We start from the raw sequence: 20,736 nt of genomic DNA, 5'->3' as shown, positions 1-20,736 counted from the left end.
TTTACCGTCTATTTTAAAATATTATAATCATATTTTAATATAATCATATTAAGTGCAATAAAATAAAAAATAGTGATAATCTTTTATTTTTGCTAAAAATTGAAAGAATAGTTTCATTTGTAAACAGCCTGTAAATGTATCACTTACGTATAGCATATACGTATAGTATATACTATACCTATAGCATATACGTATAGTATATGCTACACGTATTACTTATGTATGCTTACGTATGCTTATCTATCACTTAAGTATAGTATACCTTGAGTATAGCATTGAGGATATCACTGTAAGTGTATCACTTACACTCCTTGAGTATAGCAATGAGGAGATTGCTGTAAGTGTATCACTTACACTCCTTGAGTATAGCATTGAGGAGATCGCTGTAAGTGTATCACTTACACGCCTTGAATATAGCATTAAGGAGATCACTGTAAGTGTATAACTTACACTCTTTGAGTATAGCATTGAGGAGATCGCTGTAAGTGTATCACTTACACTCTTTGAATATAGCATTAAGGAGATCACTGTAAGTGTATAACTTACACTCTTTGAGTATAGCATTGAGGAGACCGCTGTAAGTGTATCACTTACACTCCTTGAGTATAGCATTGAGGAGATGACTGTAAGTGTATCACTTACACTCCTTGAGTATAGCATTGAGGAGATGACTGTAAGTGTATCACTTACACTCCTTGAGTATAACATTGAGGAGACTCAAAATGTAGTTTTAGCTTTAAAAAGTTTTGTAAGTTTAAAAAAAATAAAAATGATAAATTTTTACTATCCTTAATGCGAGAGTACTTAAACATGCAATTGGAACAAGTAATTTTTTGCAGTAAAATCTCTTTAAAATGAGAATAAAAAATGGCTAGCGAGTTATTCACGTACTTGAGACAGTGATGTGCGGTATGTGGTTTGTTTGATATACTTCACTATGGAACAGTAAAGTACTTGAGACAGTGATGTGCGGTATGTGGTTAGTTTAATATACTTCACTATGGGACAGTAAAGTACTTGAGACAGTGATGTGCGGTAAGTGGTTAGTTTAATATACTTCACTATGAGACAGTAAAGTACTTGAGACAGTGATGTGCGGTATGTGGTTAGTTTAATATACTTCACTATGGAACAGTAAACAGTAATGATGGACTACTGCTCTTTTTTCTAAATACGAATCATTGACCAACCTAAATGTATGCGAGCTAAATACATCTCTTCAAAAGGCTAATTAATTAAAATTACAAAGAAGCGCAATTAAATTAATATCTGTGAAACACAGCTCAAACCCGAAAGTTACGATAAGCACATTTAGCCTGACTACCATTTAAGGTTTATATGTGAGACTTGATAGTAGGAGGTTATAGATTTTGCTCACAATAGCCAATAGTAAATTAAAATATTTCATAACACATTTGCCTATTTTTCAATAATATTAGGAAGGCAAAAGCAATCCGTATCTGTTTTTTTATTTAAATGTTAAGTCTGTTAAACATGAAGCTTGTTTTACCAGTTGAAGTAAAGCTTCTATCATTATAAAGAAAGCGGAAGGCTGTGAGATAAACAGTGAGATATACTATAGCAGTTTGGGTCTGCTAGACACCCTGCAAGCTTAATTGGAGAGCGTGGAACTTTACTGATGCTATCCAATATATAACAATAAGAAGCAGCTTGATTTGTTTGTTGATTGATGCTGTTTCTATATTGTATTTTCCTATTAGAGTCAGCAACGTGAAGTCTATAAGAAAATGGTTAACATGTATAAAGCACAAATCATGATGCTAGAATATAAATTGAGACATAAATGATAATTGAAGTAAGCAAAGATTATAGCAGCAAAAATCAGATCTCAACAATTTTCCCAAAAGCAGTGACAAGATGAGACATAATCCATTGATAAACAAAATAAAACGAACCTTTTGTTCTCCTTGGCTTGCACTAAGTAAATAGTTGTTGGTGAGTAGACTAATTTAATTAAATGTAACCACTCAATATATGTAAGAGTGAAATAAAATGCTGGTGATCAGCTGAAGATATCGATGCCTACTGACCAGGAGAGCTTACCATCTACCAGAGCTTCAGGGAGAATTCAGTAAACAAAAACAAAACAAAAAACAAGGGTTTTGTCTCATTGGTTATCGAACCTGGGCCACCAACCCCAGCCAATCTCCAAGCAGAAGGTTCAGATAACTTCCTGCGGAATCATCGTCAAACGATTCTTTTCTATTTCGCAAATGCTGACAAAACACTGCCTGAATCATATTCTGTGGTCAACTGCGCTGTGCTTAGAATTGTTTATGATGATGTGATTATAGCGATATTTGTACTTTGCACCTTGCTGCCAATAACATTTCGGTAATGAAAATAAGTTGATAGTGTGATGCGTATGATAGGTATTAGGTGGAAGCGTGATTGCATGCTTGTAAAGTAAACAGGTATGATTGTACACAGCACAACAGTTTCAGCTGTTGCAAAATTTCAGTGGAATCCGCTACATATACAGTATACATAGTGTACAGTATTTAGATAAACAGTGAGATATACAGTATACACAGTATACAGTATACATAGTGAGTACCAAAAGACTTGACCTTGTTTTTTTAATCTGCATGCACAAAATAATTAGAGACAGTTCATTAAGCCATCAGTAAGCTTGACTTGTGAAGGGCATAATAGGTGCTTGTAGATTGGTGGCAGGTGGTGGCAGGTACTTTACACAAACGAAGGAGAATATTGCTTTACATTAAACTATTTAGACTTTCAGTTAAACTATATGAGTGGTGAGGGAGTTTGACACGAGTAGCCGGAAGTGAGACTTGTGTAAATATGAACAGCTTGTTACCCAACCTGTTGTTGACGTTATGTCATCATATTCAGCTTTCTCCACAGAAAGGCCTTAGTTAACGATGACTTTCAAAAACCTTTATAGATATCACTATGGGAATCACAAACACAAGTGGACCTTTATTGATTTTTCATAAACATCTCAAGGATAGTGATTGATGATGCAGTTTGCAATGTTAGACTATTATTTACCCTTGTAGTTTTAAGGAAATGTGAAACATAAGGTACAATTGCGAACCCTTGAGTTCTTTGACAAGTATTCACAAGTCTTCCCGGTGAGACTTCACTGGGGTAAAAATTTAATGCCTTTGGACTGGCTATTCTTAACGTTTTAATAAAATGTCCAACTTGTTGATACTTTGTGACGTACAACCTCATGGGTCACACCGTTTCCTGTGCAGAGATCCAATTTATGAAGGTTTTAGCGAGTGCACGCACTAGTAGAAACTCATAACTGAGAAAATATTAGCAGTTGCTCAGGGTACATGTTAGTTATCATCTCTTGTTGCAGCTGAGGCCAAAGGCTATACTCGGGAATTTTTGCTGTCATCAGTAGACAAACACCAACACAGTCCACTGCATCTTGCTATCAACAGTGGCAACACGGAGGTAGGCAGCATGCTCTTAAGAGTTGTGAACTCTTTAGCTTTATATATTTGCTGATATCCATCTACTAAATTGTGTGGAGATTGTCAACTGTTGGCTCTTACAGGCTCCCTGTTTTTTAAGCTGCACAAACTATCGGCTTCCAGAGTGGCATCAACACCTTTCTACCAGCAGTAGCTATTCAATATTTTGTTTTCTTAAGATATATGTGCTGCCGGAAGTAGAAATGCTGTCGGGAGTATCGTCATGTAGTTGTGACTAAAAAAAACTCGCTAGTTTGAAACTTTTCAGGAACTTAGGACTCGCCATGAGTTACTCTCCTTTCTTTGTCAGCTATCTTATCTGCATCATTACTAGTCATTTTATGCAGTCATTTCTGGGCTTCGTTATAAACTAATCACTTTATCATGTAGCCCGTGAAGGTCGTCTTAGAAGCAGGCGCTCATATAGACTGTCGGCAGGATGATGGGTCGACTTCGGTGCATCTGGTCTGCTCACAACCAGGTAACCATCAATACTTTATAGTCTGACTGACTGCTAATATGTATGTGATAAGAACGCACTCTACTTTTTAAGTATTGGCTAACTTTGGTAAAAATTTAGTGGAAATCAAAACTTCTACCATTATCTGTGCAACTGTAAGCTGTCATTAAGTTACTGATGGATGCAGCAGATTTTAGAGTCATCTATTATAAAAAAAAACTATTTATGCAATGCTGAGATATTAGAATTAAAATTAGTATAAAGTTAACCATTTTTAAAAAATAAATGATCTTATGCAGGTACTCTAGACATTCTCACCTTGATGTGCAATGCCCAGCCAGAGAGGTTTAACATTTGCTTAAACACATCTGATGCGAATGGGATGATGCCTCTCCACAGAGCCGCCCTCTTTGATTTCAAGGATGTTGCTCGATATCTTATAGACCAGGTAAAAGTTAGATAGCAGGTAACATGTGAGCAGTAAACACTCCTATAAGGTAAACCTATAACACAGATTCCACATACCATAAAGAATTTATGTGAAGTTTTTGCTTCGCGTTGCATGAGAAATTCCATATAACATAAAGCATTGAGCCATCGCGAGTCCCATAGTTAGCCTGCAAATATTGTTTTCTATCTTGCTACACTTGGGAGAGAAAAAACAAAGTATAAAAGTATCTTTATTATATCTACTAGCACTTTTGCAATCTCGCAGTCTCGCAGTCTAGCACTCTCGCAGTCTAGCACTCTCGCACTCTCACAGTCTAGCAGTCTTGCAGTCTAGCAACCAGAGAAAGATTGTCAGCTGTTCTGATAAAACAAAGAGAATAAGTAGGCGCACACTTATTCAGAAATACCTAAAGGTGGTCAATTGGCTCAGGTATTAGAGTGTCGGTCAACCAATCAAAATGTCGCGAGTTGGAATGTCGTTGAAATCAATCTTTTATCCTAATTTCAAACCTTGACTTCGGGTAAACGCATGGACAGACAGACAAACACCATTTACGGTAGTAAATATGTATTTTTGTTTTACTTTATTTTAGACATATACAAGATTTTTTTTCTTATGAACATCAACCTTATTGTCAAGAAAAAATGTGAGAAACTTATTGAAATTGACATTGAAGGTGTTCACACCCATTAACTTACCGGAATGTGAAATTACCGTAATTATGAACCGTAAAGTGAAGGTGACAAGAAAAGAAGAGAAAAGTTGTTTATACAAACCGATACTGTACAGTCATTAAATTAATAAGGTAACTTTAGTTTGTTCTATTTCAATGGTCAAAGGGGTAAGTTGGAGATAATTTAGAACGAATCAGGCTATTAACATTTATTTTACTTGTACCTACAACATAAAGTACCTATAATGTAAACTTTCTCAAAACAGATTATTAACGTTGTACGGGCGTCTGCTGCATATCGCTTCAGTCTTGTCAAACTTGAGCATCAGTACTGCCAGACTTTCTAATAGACAGTTTGTAAAGGAGTCCTGAAGTCTGCTGAGCAAGCTTCCAGTAAATAGAATGAAATCAAGGCAACACATAGTAATATTACAAATAGACCGCTTTGAAATCCTGAGCGCATATTTTTAGGATAACGTAAAAACTAAATGATTAAAATAGCTCTGATCTCATCAGCAATCTCAAGTTATTATAATTCATTACAATGTAGTATAATATTAATATATATACATGTATATATTAATACTGATATTTACAACTCTAGGTAGTTTGAAAGAGTCGTTACTTACCCAGGTTTACTTCCTGTGATGGCACACTGATTCATATGACATAAAGCAAAGATTTTAAAGATTTTTGTTGACTAGCTTTCACTTTCAAAGTCTTTTAGATAATTTGATTACTGTTAAGGGATCTCCACTGAACCCGAGGGACGTAAATGGAAAGACTCCTATGCTTCTGGCTGCCTCAAGACAGTCGTGGGGCACAGTTGGAGTGCTGTACAAGGCTGGGGCAGAATGTTCAGCAAAAGATTATGAAAATTCTACTTTTCTGCACTTGGCCATCAAAGCGGGAGGAGACATGAGTGACCTTATCAACTGTGAAGGCAGGGTGAGCTCCAGCTCTCAGCTGAGCTCTCTTATATAGACCCATTGTCTTTTGGCTGTTCTAATCCGACACTGATAGAGGAGTGAAACATATATTACTAGAGTTTCTGTTAAACTCTTGGATGGTTAGCGGAAAATTTGATCCACTGTCTATCAAGCAATTGGTGAATAATTGAGTATTTTCAATTCTTGTCTGATTATTCAGCTGAAAAGGAAAATTTTCTACGTTGAACAAGTCCGGTGGTATTTTATCACCGACAAAGAAACATATTAATTTTTTTATTACCATCATCCAAATCATCTCTTTGTTTTAGCCTGGAGAGTGTAGATCTAATATGAATATTATATTTCTGTTAGCATAGAAACTACTTGAGTATTTTAAATAGTAGCCAGCATATCAAGTCATAAGAACCTGAAAACATGTTAGATTACCCAAAAGCATAATTTAATGTTAGTTACCATGGAAACGTAATAACATAAATCAAAGAGGCAAAATAGAAAACTAATTATGAGTAAAGAGCTCATGTTTTACTAAAAAAGTTTCCACAACCATTTTATACAAGCTTTCTCAATTGTTAGCTATGAACAAAGTTACGCAGAGCAATGCTTAAACATCCCGGTTGATTGGTTTCCTCAACTTTGCCGATAGCTCCTCATGTTTTGCTAAATAATTTGTCTTTTTGTAATCATTTCTATTTGCTAAAGTCTGAAGCACTTTTTCGCTGTAGTCTAAAATATCAGAAGTTGTCTGATATTGTATGAACTGAAAATGGCTGCCAATAGAAATAAACAATGTTATTGGCCCAACTTGAAAAGATTTTAGGAAGTTACCCCGAATGATTTATTTTGTTCTCCTGCAAAACCGAAAGGAACTTGTTCGGATTAGACATTTTAATTCTCTTTATTTAAATGTGTTTTAATTTGATGTCGCAGCCATTAATCACTAAAAAGAATGAAAGGAAAAATGGATAGTAGGCGTATAGGTCGTACAATCGATCAAGTTGATCACTCATAAGGTAAATTGGTTGGCTTTATGATTGGCTGAAGTTGTTTCACATATTATCAACTAGTTGCAGCACCTGCCATGAGACTAGCTCTTGATAACAATCATGCCAACATCGTATATCATCTTACCCATAATGCTTCACAATAAGCTCTAAAAAGCTGTGTAAAGTTATACATTGAATGACCCTTTTGCTAACAGTGTGGCTTGAAGTCTCAGATGAATGAGGAAGACATCAGTGGATGCACCCCTTTACACTACGCATCCAAAATAGGAAACCTGCCTTCACTCATGTCTCTACTTGCCCTAGGAGCACGCGTGACCTGCACAGATAAAAGCAAGCAATCTCCTCTGCACTTTGCAGCAATGTATGTAGAGTAATAATCACCAGGTATCGGCAGTAAGTTGCCAATGAATGCATGATGCAACTTGAAAGATTTCACTTCACATTACTAGACTACTTGGATACTTTAGACTTGAAACTCTACAAAGTTTGAAAATTACTTTGAGAAAAGGAACCATGCTTGGTTGTCAGTGGACTGAGAACTGTTAAACTAACATGTTTTGGATGTACAAGCTCAATGGAGCGGAAGTAAGCGACGATTTGCGAAAGTAACTTTTAATGTAAGCGTGTTGCAGGTATGGAAGATTCCAGACTTGCAAGCGAATATTGAAAGACCCGCAAGGAAAATTCATAATCAATATGTCAGATGTAAATGGGAGGTCTGCTCTTCACTTGGCCGCTCAGTTTGGAAATGTGAAAATAGTTGCATTGTTGATGCAGAGTGGTGCTCTTTTCAATAGGTAGGCCATCTTGCGGTAACTGTATTTTCTTTGTTGCTCTTCTGTTATAGGTATGGCCGAATAAACACGTGCCGGGCCTTGTTAGATAGTCTCAATGGGAGTTATGTGATCAATGAAGTTAATAACGAAGGGAAAACTCCCTTGCATTTAGCCTCCGAATCTGGTCATGTTAAAATAGTGGCACTGCTGATGCAGCAGGGAGCCCTTCTTCATCGGTAGGAATGGTGACTAGTGTGTTGTTCACTGCCCTTCTATACCTCCTTTATCTCACTTGTCAAACCTACTAACCCCGCACTCCTTTTCTCTTTTCTATCAGTGTCTTCCGCTAGAAGCCGCACGCTTTCCTCTATGATATAGTTTCATACAGACCACAGTAAACATACAAGTTTGTGGGAACTGCTATTAGCAGATTTCTGTTACCCTTTTCTTTACCTAAGTATGCTTGCCTTGACCTCCAGCGCATAACCGCTTGCCTTGACACATAATTACCATTGTGATATGCTGATTAGCAGAGACAGAGTGGATGTGCATCCGCATGAAGTGCTACTATCTTTCACTGCTATGTTGCACTAGTACTAGTTACTTGTACTACTATTTCAAATACTCTTCAAGGGACCATGGAGGAAACACGCCACTCCATTTGGCTAGCAAGCAAAGCTACACACAAACTATAAAACTGCTCCTTAATGTTCACCCGTCTCTTCTCAACGCTGAAAACCATGATGGTGTAAGTATACATGTCACTGTCAGTATGCGTGTCGGTGTAAGTATGCGTGTCGGTGTAAGTAGGCCTATGCATGTCGGTGATTGCTCATATATAATTGCATCATTAGCGGCATTCCATGGTGAGGTGTGTGTTGTGTAGTATCACTCACTAGTAACGGTTTTCTATATACCTTCCTGAATATTATCGCTGGCAGTTGAGATATTATAAAGTGTGCTCAATTAAATGTCATTTTGATTTTGTGTGTTGTGAATTATACTAAACTAAATCATTTTAAAAATAAGGACAGTCGTAAGCTAGCATAATGTTATTAATAAATTTATCATGTTCTAGAACACTTCGCTGCATGAGGCCATTATGGCTAACAAACCTAAATGTGTCGACCTGCTTCTAAGCATGGGAGCCGAAATAAAAGAGAACTTTGAAAATCGAACCTTCCTTGATATTGGCATTGAACGGTGTAAGTATCAAGTTCCTATATCTGAATTATTTCACTGGAGACTGTACCAGAGAAGCCACTGACTTGTAGAATCAAACTTATACACAACATTAATAAACGCTAACAGCCTCTTTACAATTGTTCAACTATCTTCATGGAAGTGTTGGGCAACTCCCAATCCTTGTTGTGTTGTTCAATCTACAATTCTCTGACTGGTAGCAGTACATAATATTTTTTTAGTTTTATAACAAATGTAGTGACTTGAGAAGTGTCTCTCTACACCTGTTGTAGCGCACTACGAGGCTACACTGGCTGTCATAAACAATACACGGTGGAAAGAAATACTGATGATGCCAAGTCATGTACACGGCAGCTACCTCATTGGTCTGGTCAAACACCTCCCAAATATCTGCAATGTATGAACTCTCATGTATTACTAGTTTAGAAACATTTTCATCTTGATCTTATACAAGTTAGGCAATTTTGGTTGATCTTCATTTTGCATTGAGCAGTAGTAATACTATACTGAAGGACTTATACTAAATGCATTGAGTAGTAGTAATACTATACTGAAGGACTTATACTAAATGCATTGAGCAGTAGCAATACTATACTGAAGGACTTATACTAAATGCATTGAGCAGTAGTAATACTATACTGAAGGACTTATACTAAATGCATTGAGCAGTAGTAATACTATACTGAAGGACTTATACTAAATGCATTGAGCAGTAGTAATACTATACTGAAGGACTTATACTAAATGCATTAAGCAGTAGTAATACTATACTGAAGGACTTATACTAAATGCATTGAGCAGAAGTAATACTATACTGAAGGACTTATACTAAATGAATTGAGCAGTAGTAATACTATACTGAAGGACTTATACTAAATGCGATTTGTTGTTTCCTTAAAAATCCAACTTTTATATTTTAGCAAATCTGACTGATACTACAGAAATATGATGGGGCTCCAGTTGAAAACCCTACTTTACATTTCTCTAACTAAAGTTGTCTATACTTGTCTCTAAATGATTAATTTAGGCCATTGACATAGTGAATGACTCTAGCTAGTGATACGCACTACTAGGGCTCAAGGAGCTGCCATATAGTCAAACTGATGAGAAGACGACTACCGGGGCTGACTCACTGAAAGTCTAGCTACAAGTCTTTTTTTGTATTAATTATAAGCTTAAAGCTCAGCTTTCTTTTTAAAGTAATAATAATAGTTTTTCAGCTGAATATTTTTTAAGGCAAAAATCAAGACTGTTTCAAAACATCATGTAAGCTAATGTACTAGACCACTTTACTAGACCTCTTTACTAGACCACTTTACTAGACCTCTTTACTAGACCACTTTACTAGACCACTTTACTAGACCTCTTTACTAGACCACTTTACTAGACCACTTTACTAGACCACTTTACTAGACCACTTTACTAGACCACTTTACTAGACCTCTTTACTAGACCACTTTACTAGACCACTTTACTAGACCACTTTACTAGACCACTTTACTAGACCACTTTACTAGACCACTTTACTAGACCACTTTACTAGACCTCTTTACTAGACCACTTTACTAGACCACTTTACTAGACCTCTTTACTAGACCACTTTACTAGACCACTTTACTAGACCACTTTACTAGACTACTTTACTAGACCACTTTACTAGACCAGTTTACTAGACCTCTTTACTAGACCACTTTACTAGACCTCTTCACTAGACTGTTGAATGAAATATTTTGGTGTCCTCTTTCTTATTTTCTTGTTTTTGGTCTAACCTTAGTGCCTTAAGATGCTCTTGCATGAGGAGAGACGGGCAACTGTAGTGATACCCTCTGGTGCACTAAGCAAAATTCATACATGGATGGCTCAGAGGTTATTGATACATATTGCTGTTTTAGGCTGCCCTTGACAGATGTGCAGAGTCATCAGAGCATGATCCGATCTCGCCTCAGTACAGCATCACTTACAACTTTGACTTGATTCGCACAGATCCTGAGTCAATTCCTAAAAAAGAGGAACTAAAGGAGCAGGACACCCTCTCGGAGAATATCTATCGATCACACATGCCGATGGCAGCGCTTATGGTATGTACCTAAGTCATTCACATTATTGATTATTTATTGACAGCATTTATAGGATGCTTCACAGTGTATCTCTTTTACCTGCAAACGTCTTCACTACAGTGTATCAGGGCTACAATAACTTGAGCCGTTCACATTAAAGCCAGGACAAAGCTTAGAATGGCAAGTAAATGCTTTATGGGCAAACAGTGCGAGTCAAGAACATACATGTAGTTTGCTGCATCTAATTGCACTTGTTATACATTATCTTTTGACAGGTATAAAATAAAGTGCAACCTGACTTGAGGAAGAGTAGTTCTGAACATTCTGTACTACGACTTCTTTCTTTTGTTTATAGTCGATGGTGAAGTATGAACGAGTTCAGTGCCTATCTCACCCGGTATGCCTGGAATTTGTCAAGATGAAATGGTAAGATATACTAAAGCGAACTTGTGTTTTTATTAACTACATGTGTATAAGCCTTTAGCACCTAATCAGGCATCAATATCATCTAAAAAAAACACTGCATTTGTCATTAAAAACACAATTTTACCAAAAGAGCAAAAATGGGACAAGTTAGAGTTTAAAGTAGTAACTATTGGAATAAAACTGATGTATTTTGGCAGTGAGCTAAATGTATATGCAGTGATAATGGTATTATTTAGTGTGTCAGTAGGATTAATAAGTAAGTGGTACTCTCTCCTTGATTAGCAATAATATTATTGATTAATATCTGTTATTAATATCTGGTAATAATGGTACGATTTATACTAATGAAAATTAAATCAGAGCTTCCTTGAACTTTTTGAGTAAGTTCTCTTGAATAGAGGTCACTGTACATGTAAGAACTAAGGGTTATGTGAATTGCTAGGAGCACCGTTGGGATCTGGCTGCACATGCTAAACCTCCTACTCTATGCTCTCTATCTGGCATCTCTGACCGGAGCGATAATTTTCATTGGACCATTGGGTGGGCCCACTCACACTTTATCGGTTAATGATACCACCACAAGCAGTGCTATGAATCCTAGTACTGGGGTGAGTCACACAGATCTTATTTAAATTTGAACAAATAATTTAAAGCCAATAAGTTCTGGGAAAACTTACTACATGTACTTGAGTCATTTTATCGATAGCAATTTTAACTTGTAAATACGAGTTCCATGAAGCACCTCTATAGCAGGTGGTAAAAACCTGTTTATAGTTTATAGTAGATAACCTGAAGGGTAGGTAGTGGAGAATCCTCTATAGCAGGAGTGGAAAACCCTGTATAGTAGGTTGTAGAGAAACCCAGATACCAAGGAGGTCGAGTAGAATTTTGTAGAGACAATCAACTTTGTGTCAGATATTCTGTGAAATGGCTTAGTTTATGAACTGTGTGCTATGATACTAATTATGATGCCCCTTGTAATGCCCCTTGTAATGCTCCTTGTAATGCCCCTTGTAATGCCCTGTAATGCCCCTTCTAATGCCCCTCATAAGGCCCCTTGTAAAGCCTCTTGTAATGTCACTTGTAATACCTCTTGTAATGGCACTTGTAATGCCCCTTTTAATGCCACTCGCAATGCCCCATGTAATACTCTTTGTAATGCCACTTGTAATGCCCGTGTGATACCCTTGTGATGCCTTTGTGATGCCTGGTGTGATGCTGTTATAGAAAGGTCTACGAATCACCGTACTGCTCGTGCTTTTGGCTTTCATCGGATTTCACTTATTGAAGGAGTTTGCTCAAGTATACCAAATGGTAAGTTTGTAACTGTCAATTGAACTGACATTCCTCCATTGGTAGACTGCTTGCAAATGTCATTAAATTTATTTTATCATTAAGATGAGCTGCCAACTTCACCTCGTTTTGCTAACAGATTTATTTAAACAACCTTTGTAGAAATGGAGGTACTTCCTTGAGATTACCAACTACATGGAATGTTTCATGTACATCTGTACTATGCTTTACGCTATCTTCACGCTCATGAACAGCACTGCTGAGTGGGTTTTTAGCTGCGGAGTCATCGGCCTATTCTTTTCCTGGATAAATCTATTGCTAGTCCTTCAAAGGTATCTCTGTGTGCCTCTTTTTGTCAAAATGAATTCAATAGATTTGTTCCTTTTTCTCTAGTTAATCTCGTCATGTTCATTTAAAGGTTACATTTATGGAAAGTTCTGGCACTAATAGTGTAGTCATCAGGTCTTACAGCTCGAGTACTGTAGAGATAAACTCATAGAGGTGTTGGTTAGGGAGCTGACATTTTTCTGTTTCAGATAAGTGAACAGCTTTGAACCTTTATTTAGCAATTCACATTGTTTACATGTATACACTGTTTAGAGTTGCCACTGTTGTATACACTGTTTAGAGTTGACACTGTTGTATACACTGTTTAGAGTTGACACTGTTGTATACACTGTTTAGAGTTGACACTGTTGTATACACTGTTTAGAGTTGACATTGTTGAATACACTGTTTAGAGTTGACACTGTTGTATACACTGTTTAGAGTTAACATTGTTGTATACACTGTTTAGAGTTAACACTGTTGTATACACTGTTTAGAGTTGACACTGTTGTATACACTGTTTAGAGTTGACACTGTTGTATACACTGTTTAGAGTTGACACTGTTGTATACACTGTTTAGAGTTGACACTGTTGTATACACTGTTTAGAGTTCTGAGACATCTTCGACTGTATCTACTTTGCTGAAAGTCAAAGCCATTCTTATGCACCTGCTGCAGGGTATGGCTAAAAAAATCTGATGACTGCCTGCAGCTTTTAGCTGTCGGATCTGAAGATATGTGTGCAGTTTAGTTTACTAATTACAGATGTTTTGTTGTAGATTTGAATTCTTTGGAATTTATGTGGTCATGTTCAAGGAAATCCTTGCTTCACTTCTGCAGGTCCTCATCGTGTTCTCCATTCTTCTCTTTGCCTTCGGAGTAACTTTTTATGTTCTACTTAGAAGAGAGGTAGTTAGTGATATGTTACTTTATTTATTAGAAGAGAGGTAGTAAGTGATATGTTACTTTATTTATTAGAAGAGAGGTAGTTAGCGATATGTTACTCTATTTATTAGAAGAGAGGTAGTTAGTGATTTGTTACTTTATTTATTAGAAGAGAGGTAGTAAGTGATATGTTACTTTATTTATTAGAAGAGAGGTAGTTAGTGATATGTTACTTTATTTATTAGAAGAGAGGTAGTTAGTGATATGTTACTTTATTTATTAGAAGAGAGGTAGTTAGTGATATGTTACTTTATTTATTAGAAGAGAGGTAGTTAGTGATTTGTTACTTTATTTATTAGAAGAGAGGTAGTTAGTGATTTGTTACTTTATTTATTAGAAGAGAGGTAGTAAGAGATATGTTACTTTATTTATTAGAAGAGAGGTAGTTAGTGATATGTTACTTTATTTATTAGAAGAGAAGTAGTTAGGGATTTGTTACTTTATTTATTAGAAGAGAGGTAGTTAGTGATTTGTTACTTTATTTATTAAAAGAGAGGTAGTAAGTGATATGTTACTTTATTTATTAGAAGAGAGGTAGTTAGTGATATGTTACTTTATTTATTAGAAGAGAGGTTGTAAGTGATATGTTACTTTATTTATTAGAAGAGAGGTAGTTAGTGATATGTTACTTTATTTATTAGAAGAGAGGTAGTTAGTGATTTGTTACTTTATTTATTAGAAGAGAGGTAGTAAGTGATATGTTACTTTATTTATTAGAAGAGAGGTAGTTAGTGATATGTTACTTTATTTATTAGAAGAGAGGTAGTTAGTGATTTGTTACTTTATTTATTAGAAGAGAGGTAGTTAGTGATTTGTTACTTTATTTATTAGAAGAGAGGTAGTTAGTGATTTGTTACTTTATTTATTAGAAGAGAGGTAGTAAGAGATATGTTACTTTATTTATTAGAAGAGAGGTAGTTAGTGATATGTTACTTTATTTATTAGAAGAGAAGTAGTTAGGGATTTGTTACTTTATTTATTAGAAGAGAGGTAGTTAGTGATTTGTTACTTTATTTATTAAAAGAGAGGTAGTAAGTGATATGTTACTTTATTTATTAGAAGAGAGGTAGTTAGTGATATGTTACTTTATTTATTAGAAGAGAGGTTGTAAGTGATATGTTACTTTATTTATTAGAAGAGAGGTAGTTAGTGATATGTTACTTTATTTATTAGAAGAGAGGTAGTTAGTGATTTGTTACTTTATTTATTAGAAGAGAGGTAGTAAGTGATATGTTACTTTATTTATTAGAAGAGAGGTAGTTAGTGATATGTTACTTTATTTATTAGAAGAGAGGTAGTTAGTGATTTGTTACTTTATTTATTAGAAGAGAGGTAGTTAGTGATTTGTTACTTTATTTATTAGAAGAGAGGTAGTAAGAGATATGTTACTTTATTTATTAGAAGAGAGGTAGTTAGTGATATGTTACTTTATTTATTAGAAGAGAGGTAGTTAGTGATTTGTTACTTTATTTATTAGAAGAGAGGTAGTTAGTGATTTGTTACTTTATTTATTAGAAGAGAGGTAGTAAGTGATATGTTACTTTATTTATTAGAAGAGAGGTAGTTAGTGATATGTTACTTTATTTATTAGAAGAGAGGTAGTTAGTGATTTGTTACTTTATTTATTAGAAGAGAGGTAGTTAGTGATTTGTTACTTTATTTATTAGAAGAGAGGTAGTAAGTGATATGTTACTTTATTTATTAGAAGAGAGGTAGTTAGTGATATGTTACTTTATTTATTAGAAGAGAGGTAGTTAGTGATATGTTACTTTATTTATTAGAAGAGAGGTAGTTAGTGATATGTTACTTTATTTATTAGAAGAGAGGTAGTTAGTGATTTGTTACTTTATTTATTAGAAGAGAGGTAGTTAGTGATTTGTTACTTTATTTATTAGAAGAGAGGTAGTAAGAGATATGTTACTTTATTTATTAGAAGAGAGGTAGTTAGTGATATGTTACTTTATTTATTAGAAGAGAAGTAGTTAGGGATTTGTTACTTTATTTATTAGAAGAGAGGTAGTTAGTGATTTGTTACTTTATTTATTAAAAGAGAGGTAGTAAGTGATATGTTACTTTATTTATTAGAAGAGAGGTAGTTAGTGATATGTTACTTCATTTATTAGAAGAAAGGTAGTTAGTGATATGTTACGTTATTTATTAGAAGAGAGGTAGTTAGTGATATGTTACTTTATTTATTAGAAGAGAAGTAGTTAGAGATTTTTCTGTTACTTCACTTGTTCAATGAGCTAAAAAGTAAAAGGAACATTAGCTTTAGGGTAGGTGTTGAAGGTTACAGTAGTCCCTTTATTCCTTCCAATTGATTTACCTATTGCATCTACATTGACTAGAAATCTCAGGCTCTCTGATTGATGTACAAACATCTAATTGAATGCGAGCAGAGATACAATTATTTTATCTGCCAGACGTTTGATGAGCGCACCATAATAGGTGTTTTAACCAAGCAGAAAGTAGGAGCTGTTACTTATGTTGTTTTTCAGTAAGATATTATAGCCTAGTTAATAGTGCAGGTTAATTTTGACGCAGCTCACCTCTGTAACACAGAGCTTCTTTACTCCAAAAGAATAAATTGAAGGCTGACAGCGATAACAGTCCTGAAGCCTGTAGTCTGACAATAGTCTCAGCAATCTGCGGATATGAGCTTTAAAGATTGTGTTGCCAACTTGGGTGTTTTGTAGGTGGATCAAGGCTATACCACTCTACCCTTAGCCACTCTTACCTCTGTTGTAATGATGGTGGGGGACATGAACTATATGGACACATTTCTGACACCCCACATCGACGGCGATCCAACGACATCCCGCTTCAGCAGCATGGCACTCATCATCCTTTGCTTATTCATCCTCCTCATCCCAATCCTTCTTATGAACCTGCTGGTCAGTATCTCTGCTATAGAGTTCATTCTTGACATCCCTCAAGGTTTTTTCTCTATTCTAGTATATAGGAGGACTCGCCAAGTTGATAGGTAGGTCAGCGAATGGTTTGGAAAGTACAATGTGGACAAATCTCGAGATACATCTGAAAATATCAATTAGAAAAAGTACTTCTTACTAACCATTGCTGTGAGAAACACATGATAAAAGTACTTCTTACTAACCATTGCTGTGAGAAACACATGGTAAAAGTACTTCTTACTAACCATTTTTGTGAGAAACACATAGTAAAAGTACTTCTTACTAACCATTGCTGTGAGAAACACATGGTAAAAGTACTTCTTACTAACCATTGCTGTGAGAAACAAACAAATACAACAACTGCAACGAGTTAAACAGTTACATAACTTATAAATATTGATTTTTAAATAGCATTTCAATGAGCTTTTTGTTCGAGTCCTTTTTTTAAATGGTAGTCTTCTAAATATCAGATTTTTTTAAAAAACCTGAGTCTTTGCACTTCGAAATTATGATGTCAGTGCATTGTTAACAAGATTTCTGCTTCATAGCCTTGTACCCTCTCTGTTTCATAGCCTTGTACCCTCTCTGTTTCATAGCCTTGTACCCTCTCTGTTTGAAACTCTTTTACAGCCTTCCAACCTGTACACTTAAACATCTTTCTTAGTACTTAAACTTCTATATTTGACAGTTTCTCATTTAAATGACACAAATATAGAGTAGCATTAAATTAGTTTATCCTAGCATGAAAAACTTAAGAACAAATGAAACAATCGAAGACTAGCGGAGTAAGAAGAGGCCAGTTATTCTTACAACTACTGATCCCACACTTTCCACGATGTAAGTCCAAGTTGAAAACAGAATCACTCAGTAACTCCGACATAGTCTGTATATTGAAATTGTTGTTTCCAATTTTGAGATAATTTTAGTAAACTATTAGATGGTTGATTTTGCAGATCGGTCTAGCGGTTGGAGACATCGAGGGAGTGCAAAAGAATGCTCGGCTGAAAAGATTAGCGATGCAAGTGGAGCTAACTGCCGACATGGAGAAGAAGCTGCCAAACTTTGTTATAAAAAGAGTTAATAAACATTCGATCACCAAGTTCCCTAACAGTCCATGCGCTGCCATTACCAAGGTGAGTCACTGTGGTCTATGATGACACTGCCCTATTCAACCTTTGTGTAAAAGGTTAAAAAAGATAATATAAGCAGTCAGAGCTAGAGTACAAACATCTGCTGCCTTACATTGTACGAATGATGATCCTCTGATGACATATACAGACAGCCACTCTAGTTTGGGAAAGCTGTAATAGCAGCTTGCTTGTGAGAATGACTCAGATTATACTGTATATCATTGCTTTTTATGTAGTTGGAGTTGTGCACCCATGCACAGCTCATTTCTAGTTTTTGTTTAATCAGTGGTATGAGGGGCTGGTACAGAGCAGTGACAAGGATATCAACTCTTCCCCAGAAAATGATGAACTGCGTTCACAGCTATTTCAACAAAAATTAAGGTATTGTGTTCTTGTGTGTATATATGATAGCACACATGTAATGTCATGCGCTCCAATGCTAGCTAATTTGAATGTAGTTATCCTTAACTAGAGGTGTGTGTTGTCCAGGTTAAAAGGCCTCCAGGCGGATATGAAAGCTCAGACAGAACTGCTCAAACTCGTTGTCGCTAAGATGGAGATAAGAACTGAGTCTTCGACCTTGGACGAAGGCAGTCAAGATGAAGACATGGACTTGGCGATCATACTTAAACAGGCAGCGTCAAAGAGCGAATATCGCTGGCAGGCGAAAAGTGTCAAAGGTGACTTATTCGTACCTTGGGTACTCCCATGCCGTTTTGGCAGCTCTATAGTGAATTATCATTGCTATATAGGCAGTTTTATCAGCTACTAGATGAGCTTGCACTGAATCTTATGTGATATTGTAAAATGTCACATTGGTAAACATGCACTTGCGTAATCACCATTCCACAGAGAGGCCTACTTTGATCCTATACTTACTTTAGATGTACCTACAGTTAAGCAGCAAATGTATTGACAACGTGTGCAGGTGTGCTCACCTCATACTCATTGAATTCGTGTTGCTGTTTGGTCTGAGCACCTGCTCCATTCCTTTTAGATACTGTTGTCAAATCTCAAGTTGTCAGTGTTTGGCAGAAAGATAGCAAGCAGTCAACCTGTCAGCCAATGGAAGATGAAAGTCAAAGGAGTACCTCTCTTACACCCGTTGATGCAGAGCATGTGGAGACAAACTTCTAGTGTGATTATGTATCCTTCTCAATATGTATTTGTGCAATATCTAAGCTACTGGGTAACACGTGCATAACTCACCCCTATGAAGTCATATTTGTAATTTTATTTTTGAATGATATTGTCTGTAACCGATAGTAATTATATTTGTACGTATTTAATTCAATGTTCAATTTATTACGAGCCACAGTCCTCCTACTTAAGACTCACACATAAACTGTAGATTATAAATCGCACGGACTTCACTTGTCACGATTTCAGCGGCCAAGTGTGCTGAGATGAGCCTTGTGTCACATACATGTATTGTGTTGTTTTATGTTTTTGTCGCTAGAGACTTCTTTGAAACAATAAAAGGTAATATTTGCACGCCAGCTCATTCACCTAAACCTGTATTGTCCCATTTAGAAAGAAATATAATACATACACAGATTGGTGAATTATGTGAACCTAGTCACCGAGGCCTCTTGTGCCTACCTACTACATATTCAGGCTGTGCCATGTCAGTTCGACTAACTTCTAGGTAAATAGTACACGAGGGCTCTTCGCCATTGCACTCATAAATAGTCTCTGGTACTTACCCTCTCATTCTATGAGACACCAAGATTTTAAAAACAAAATCACAAATTGGGTCTGAGCGATCACCAAGCTCACGGAGAGACAGAGGAGTGCTTGTTGTCGTAGAAGATTGAGAATTATAAAGTAGGCCGAAGAGGAATTGAAAGACAGCTCATAGAGACACACGACTGGTTGCTTGTCAAAACCTACATTCTATTATCCTTACATTTTCAGACCTTTTCCCTTTTCATAACTGGGAAAAAGCTTGCTCTAAATGAGGGTTTTTATTGGTTTTGTAGATTTGAGCAATGTATATAATTTTCAACATTTTTCACTTTGATTTCTGTGTTAGAAAAAGTTTATTGTTCATACGGAAGCAGTTTTTGCCCAATTTGTCTCGATTTTTATCTAGAAATATTTTTGCAAAGCCTTTTACATATTTGTGCACTGCACTTTTAAAAATGGTACAATAAGGTAAGATGAGCAAGTACTGTAGAGCTCTGTTGAAACATGGTACAGTAAGATGAGCAAGTACTGTAGAGCTCTGTTGAGACATAGTACAGTAAGATGAGCAAGTACAGTAGAGCTCTGTTGAGACATAGTACAGTAAGATGAACAAGTACTGTAGAGCTCTGTTGAGACATGGTACAATAAGATGAACAAGTACTGTAAATAACCAACTGGAGGATTTCCCTAGGTATAACAGACTGCGAACAGACACAAGACGATTTTTAGTTTTGAACATGAACATGGCAGACAAAATACAATAAATGTTCAGCGTTCACTGAAAGCAGCGTTTTATCAAATATACCAAACCGTGAACAACAGCTGCCAGACATCCAAGCGAGCATTGTTCCATTATCACAATAGTGATGCTGAGCTATTATAGTGATATATTATTAAGTGTTTCTCCGCTTAACATTGCACCTCTGAGAGCTGTAGTTGCAGACACGATGCTAATCAATGTTCAATT

The 20,736-nt window shown here is 36.0% G+C and overlaps 1 protein-coding gene across 2 annotated transcripts in view; it reads left to right on the top strand.

The window, feature by feature from the left end:
- LOC137394359 (transient receptor potential cation channel subfamily A member 1-like) overlaps window positions 1-19,574 on the top strand; it is a 29,704-nt gene extending 10,130 nt beyond the window's left edge. The window contains exons 6-25 of one of the 2 annotated variants that reach the window (XM_068081074.1): window positions 3,356-3,453; window positions 3,864-3,954; window positions 4,233-4,381; window positions 5,805-6,005; window positions 7,206-7,372; window positions 7,859-8,023; window positions 8,421-8,535; window positions 8,866-8,992; window positions 9,263-9,387; window positions 10,883-11,068; window positions 11,403-11,473; window positions 11,916-12,081; window positions 12,701-12,787; window positions 12,929-13,098; window positions 13,873-14,002; window positions 16,735-16,932; window positions 17,904-18,083; window positions 18,367-18,461; window positions 18,570-18,760; window positions 19,078-19,574. In XM_068081074.1, coding sequence (XP_067937175.1) covers window positions 3,356-3,453; window positions 3,864-3,954; window positions 4,233-4,381; window positions 5,805-6,005; window positions 7,206-7,372; window positions 7,859-8,023; window positions 8,421-8,535; window positions 8,866-8,992; window positions 9,263-9,387; window positions 10,883-11,068; window positions 11,403-11,473; window positions 11,916-12,081; window positions 12,701-12,787; window positions 12,929-13,098; window positions 13,873-14,002; window positions 16,735-16,932; window positions 17,904-18,083; window positions 18,367-18,461; window positions 18,570-18,760; window positions 19,078-19,217 — 2,852 coding nt within the window. In that variant the 3' untranslated portion in view covers window positions 19,218-19,574. Of the gene's footprint in view, window positions 1-3,355; window positions 3,454-3,863; window positions 3,955-4,232; window positions 4,382-5,804; window positions 6,006-7,205; window positions 7,373-7,643; window positions 7,809-7,858; window positions 8,024-8,420; window positions 8,536-8,865; window positions 8,993-9,262; window positions 9,388-10,882; window positions 11,069-11,402; window positions 11,474-11,915; window positions 12,082-12,700; window positions 12,788-12,928; window positions 13,099-13,872; window positions 14,003-16,734; window positions 16,933-17,903; window positions 18,084-18,366; window positions 18,462-18,569; window positions 18,761-19,077 lie in introns of both variants that reach the window. The other variant, XM_068081081.1, reaches the window with a different exon arrangement.
- Window positions 19,575-20,736: the final 1,162 nt, after the last annotated feature.

Source organism: Watersipora subatra, chromosome 1, assembly GCF_963576615.1.
Source record: "Watersipora subatra chromosome 1, tzWatSuba1.1, whole genome shotgun sequence".
NCBI lineage: Eukaryota > Metazoa > Bryozoa > Gymnolaemata > Cheilostomatida > Watersiporidae > Watersipora > Watersipora subatra.
The sequence above is the reverse complement of the archived record's forward strand: the minus strand, read 5'-3'. Positions and strand labels throughout refer to the sequence as shown.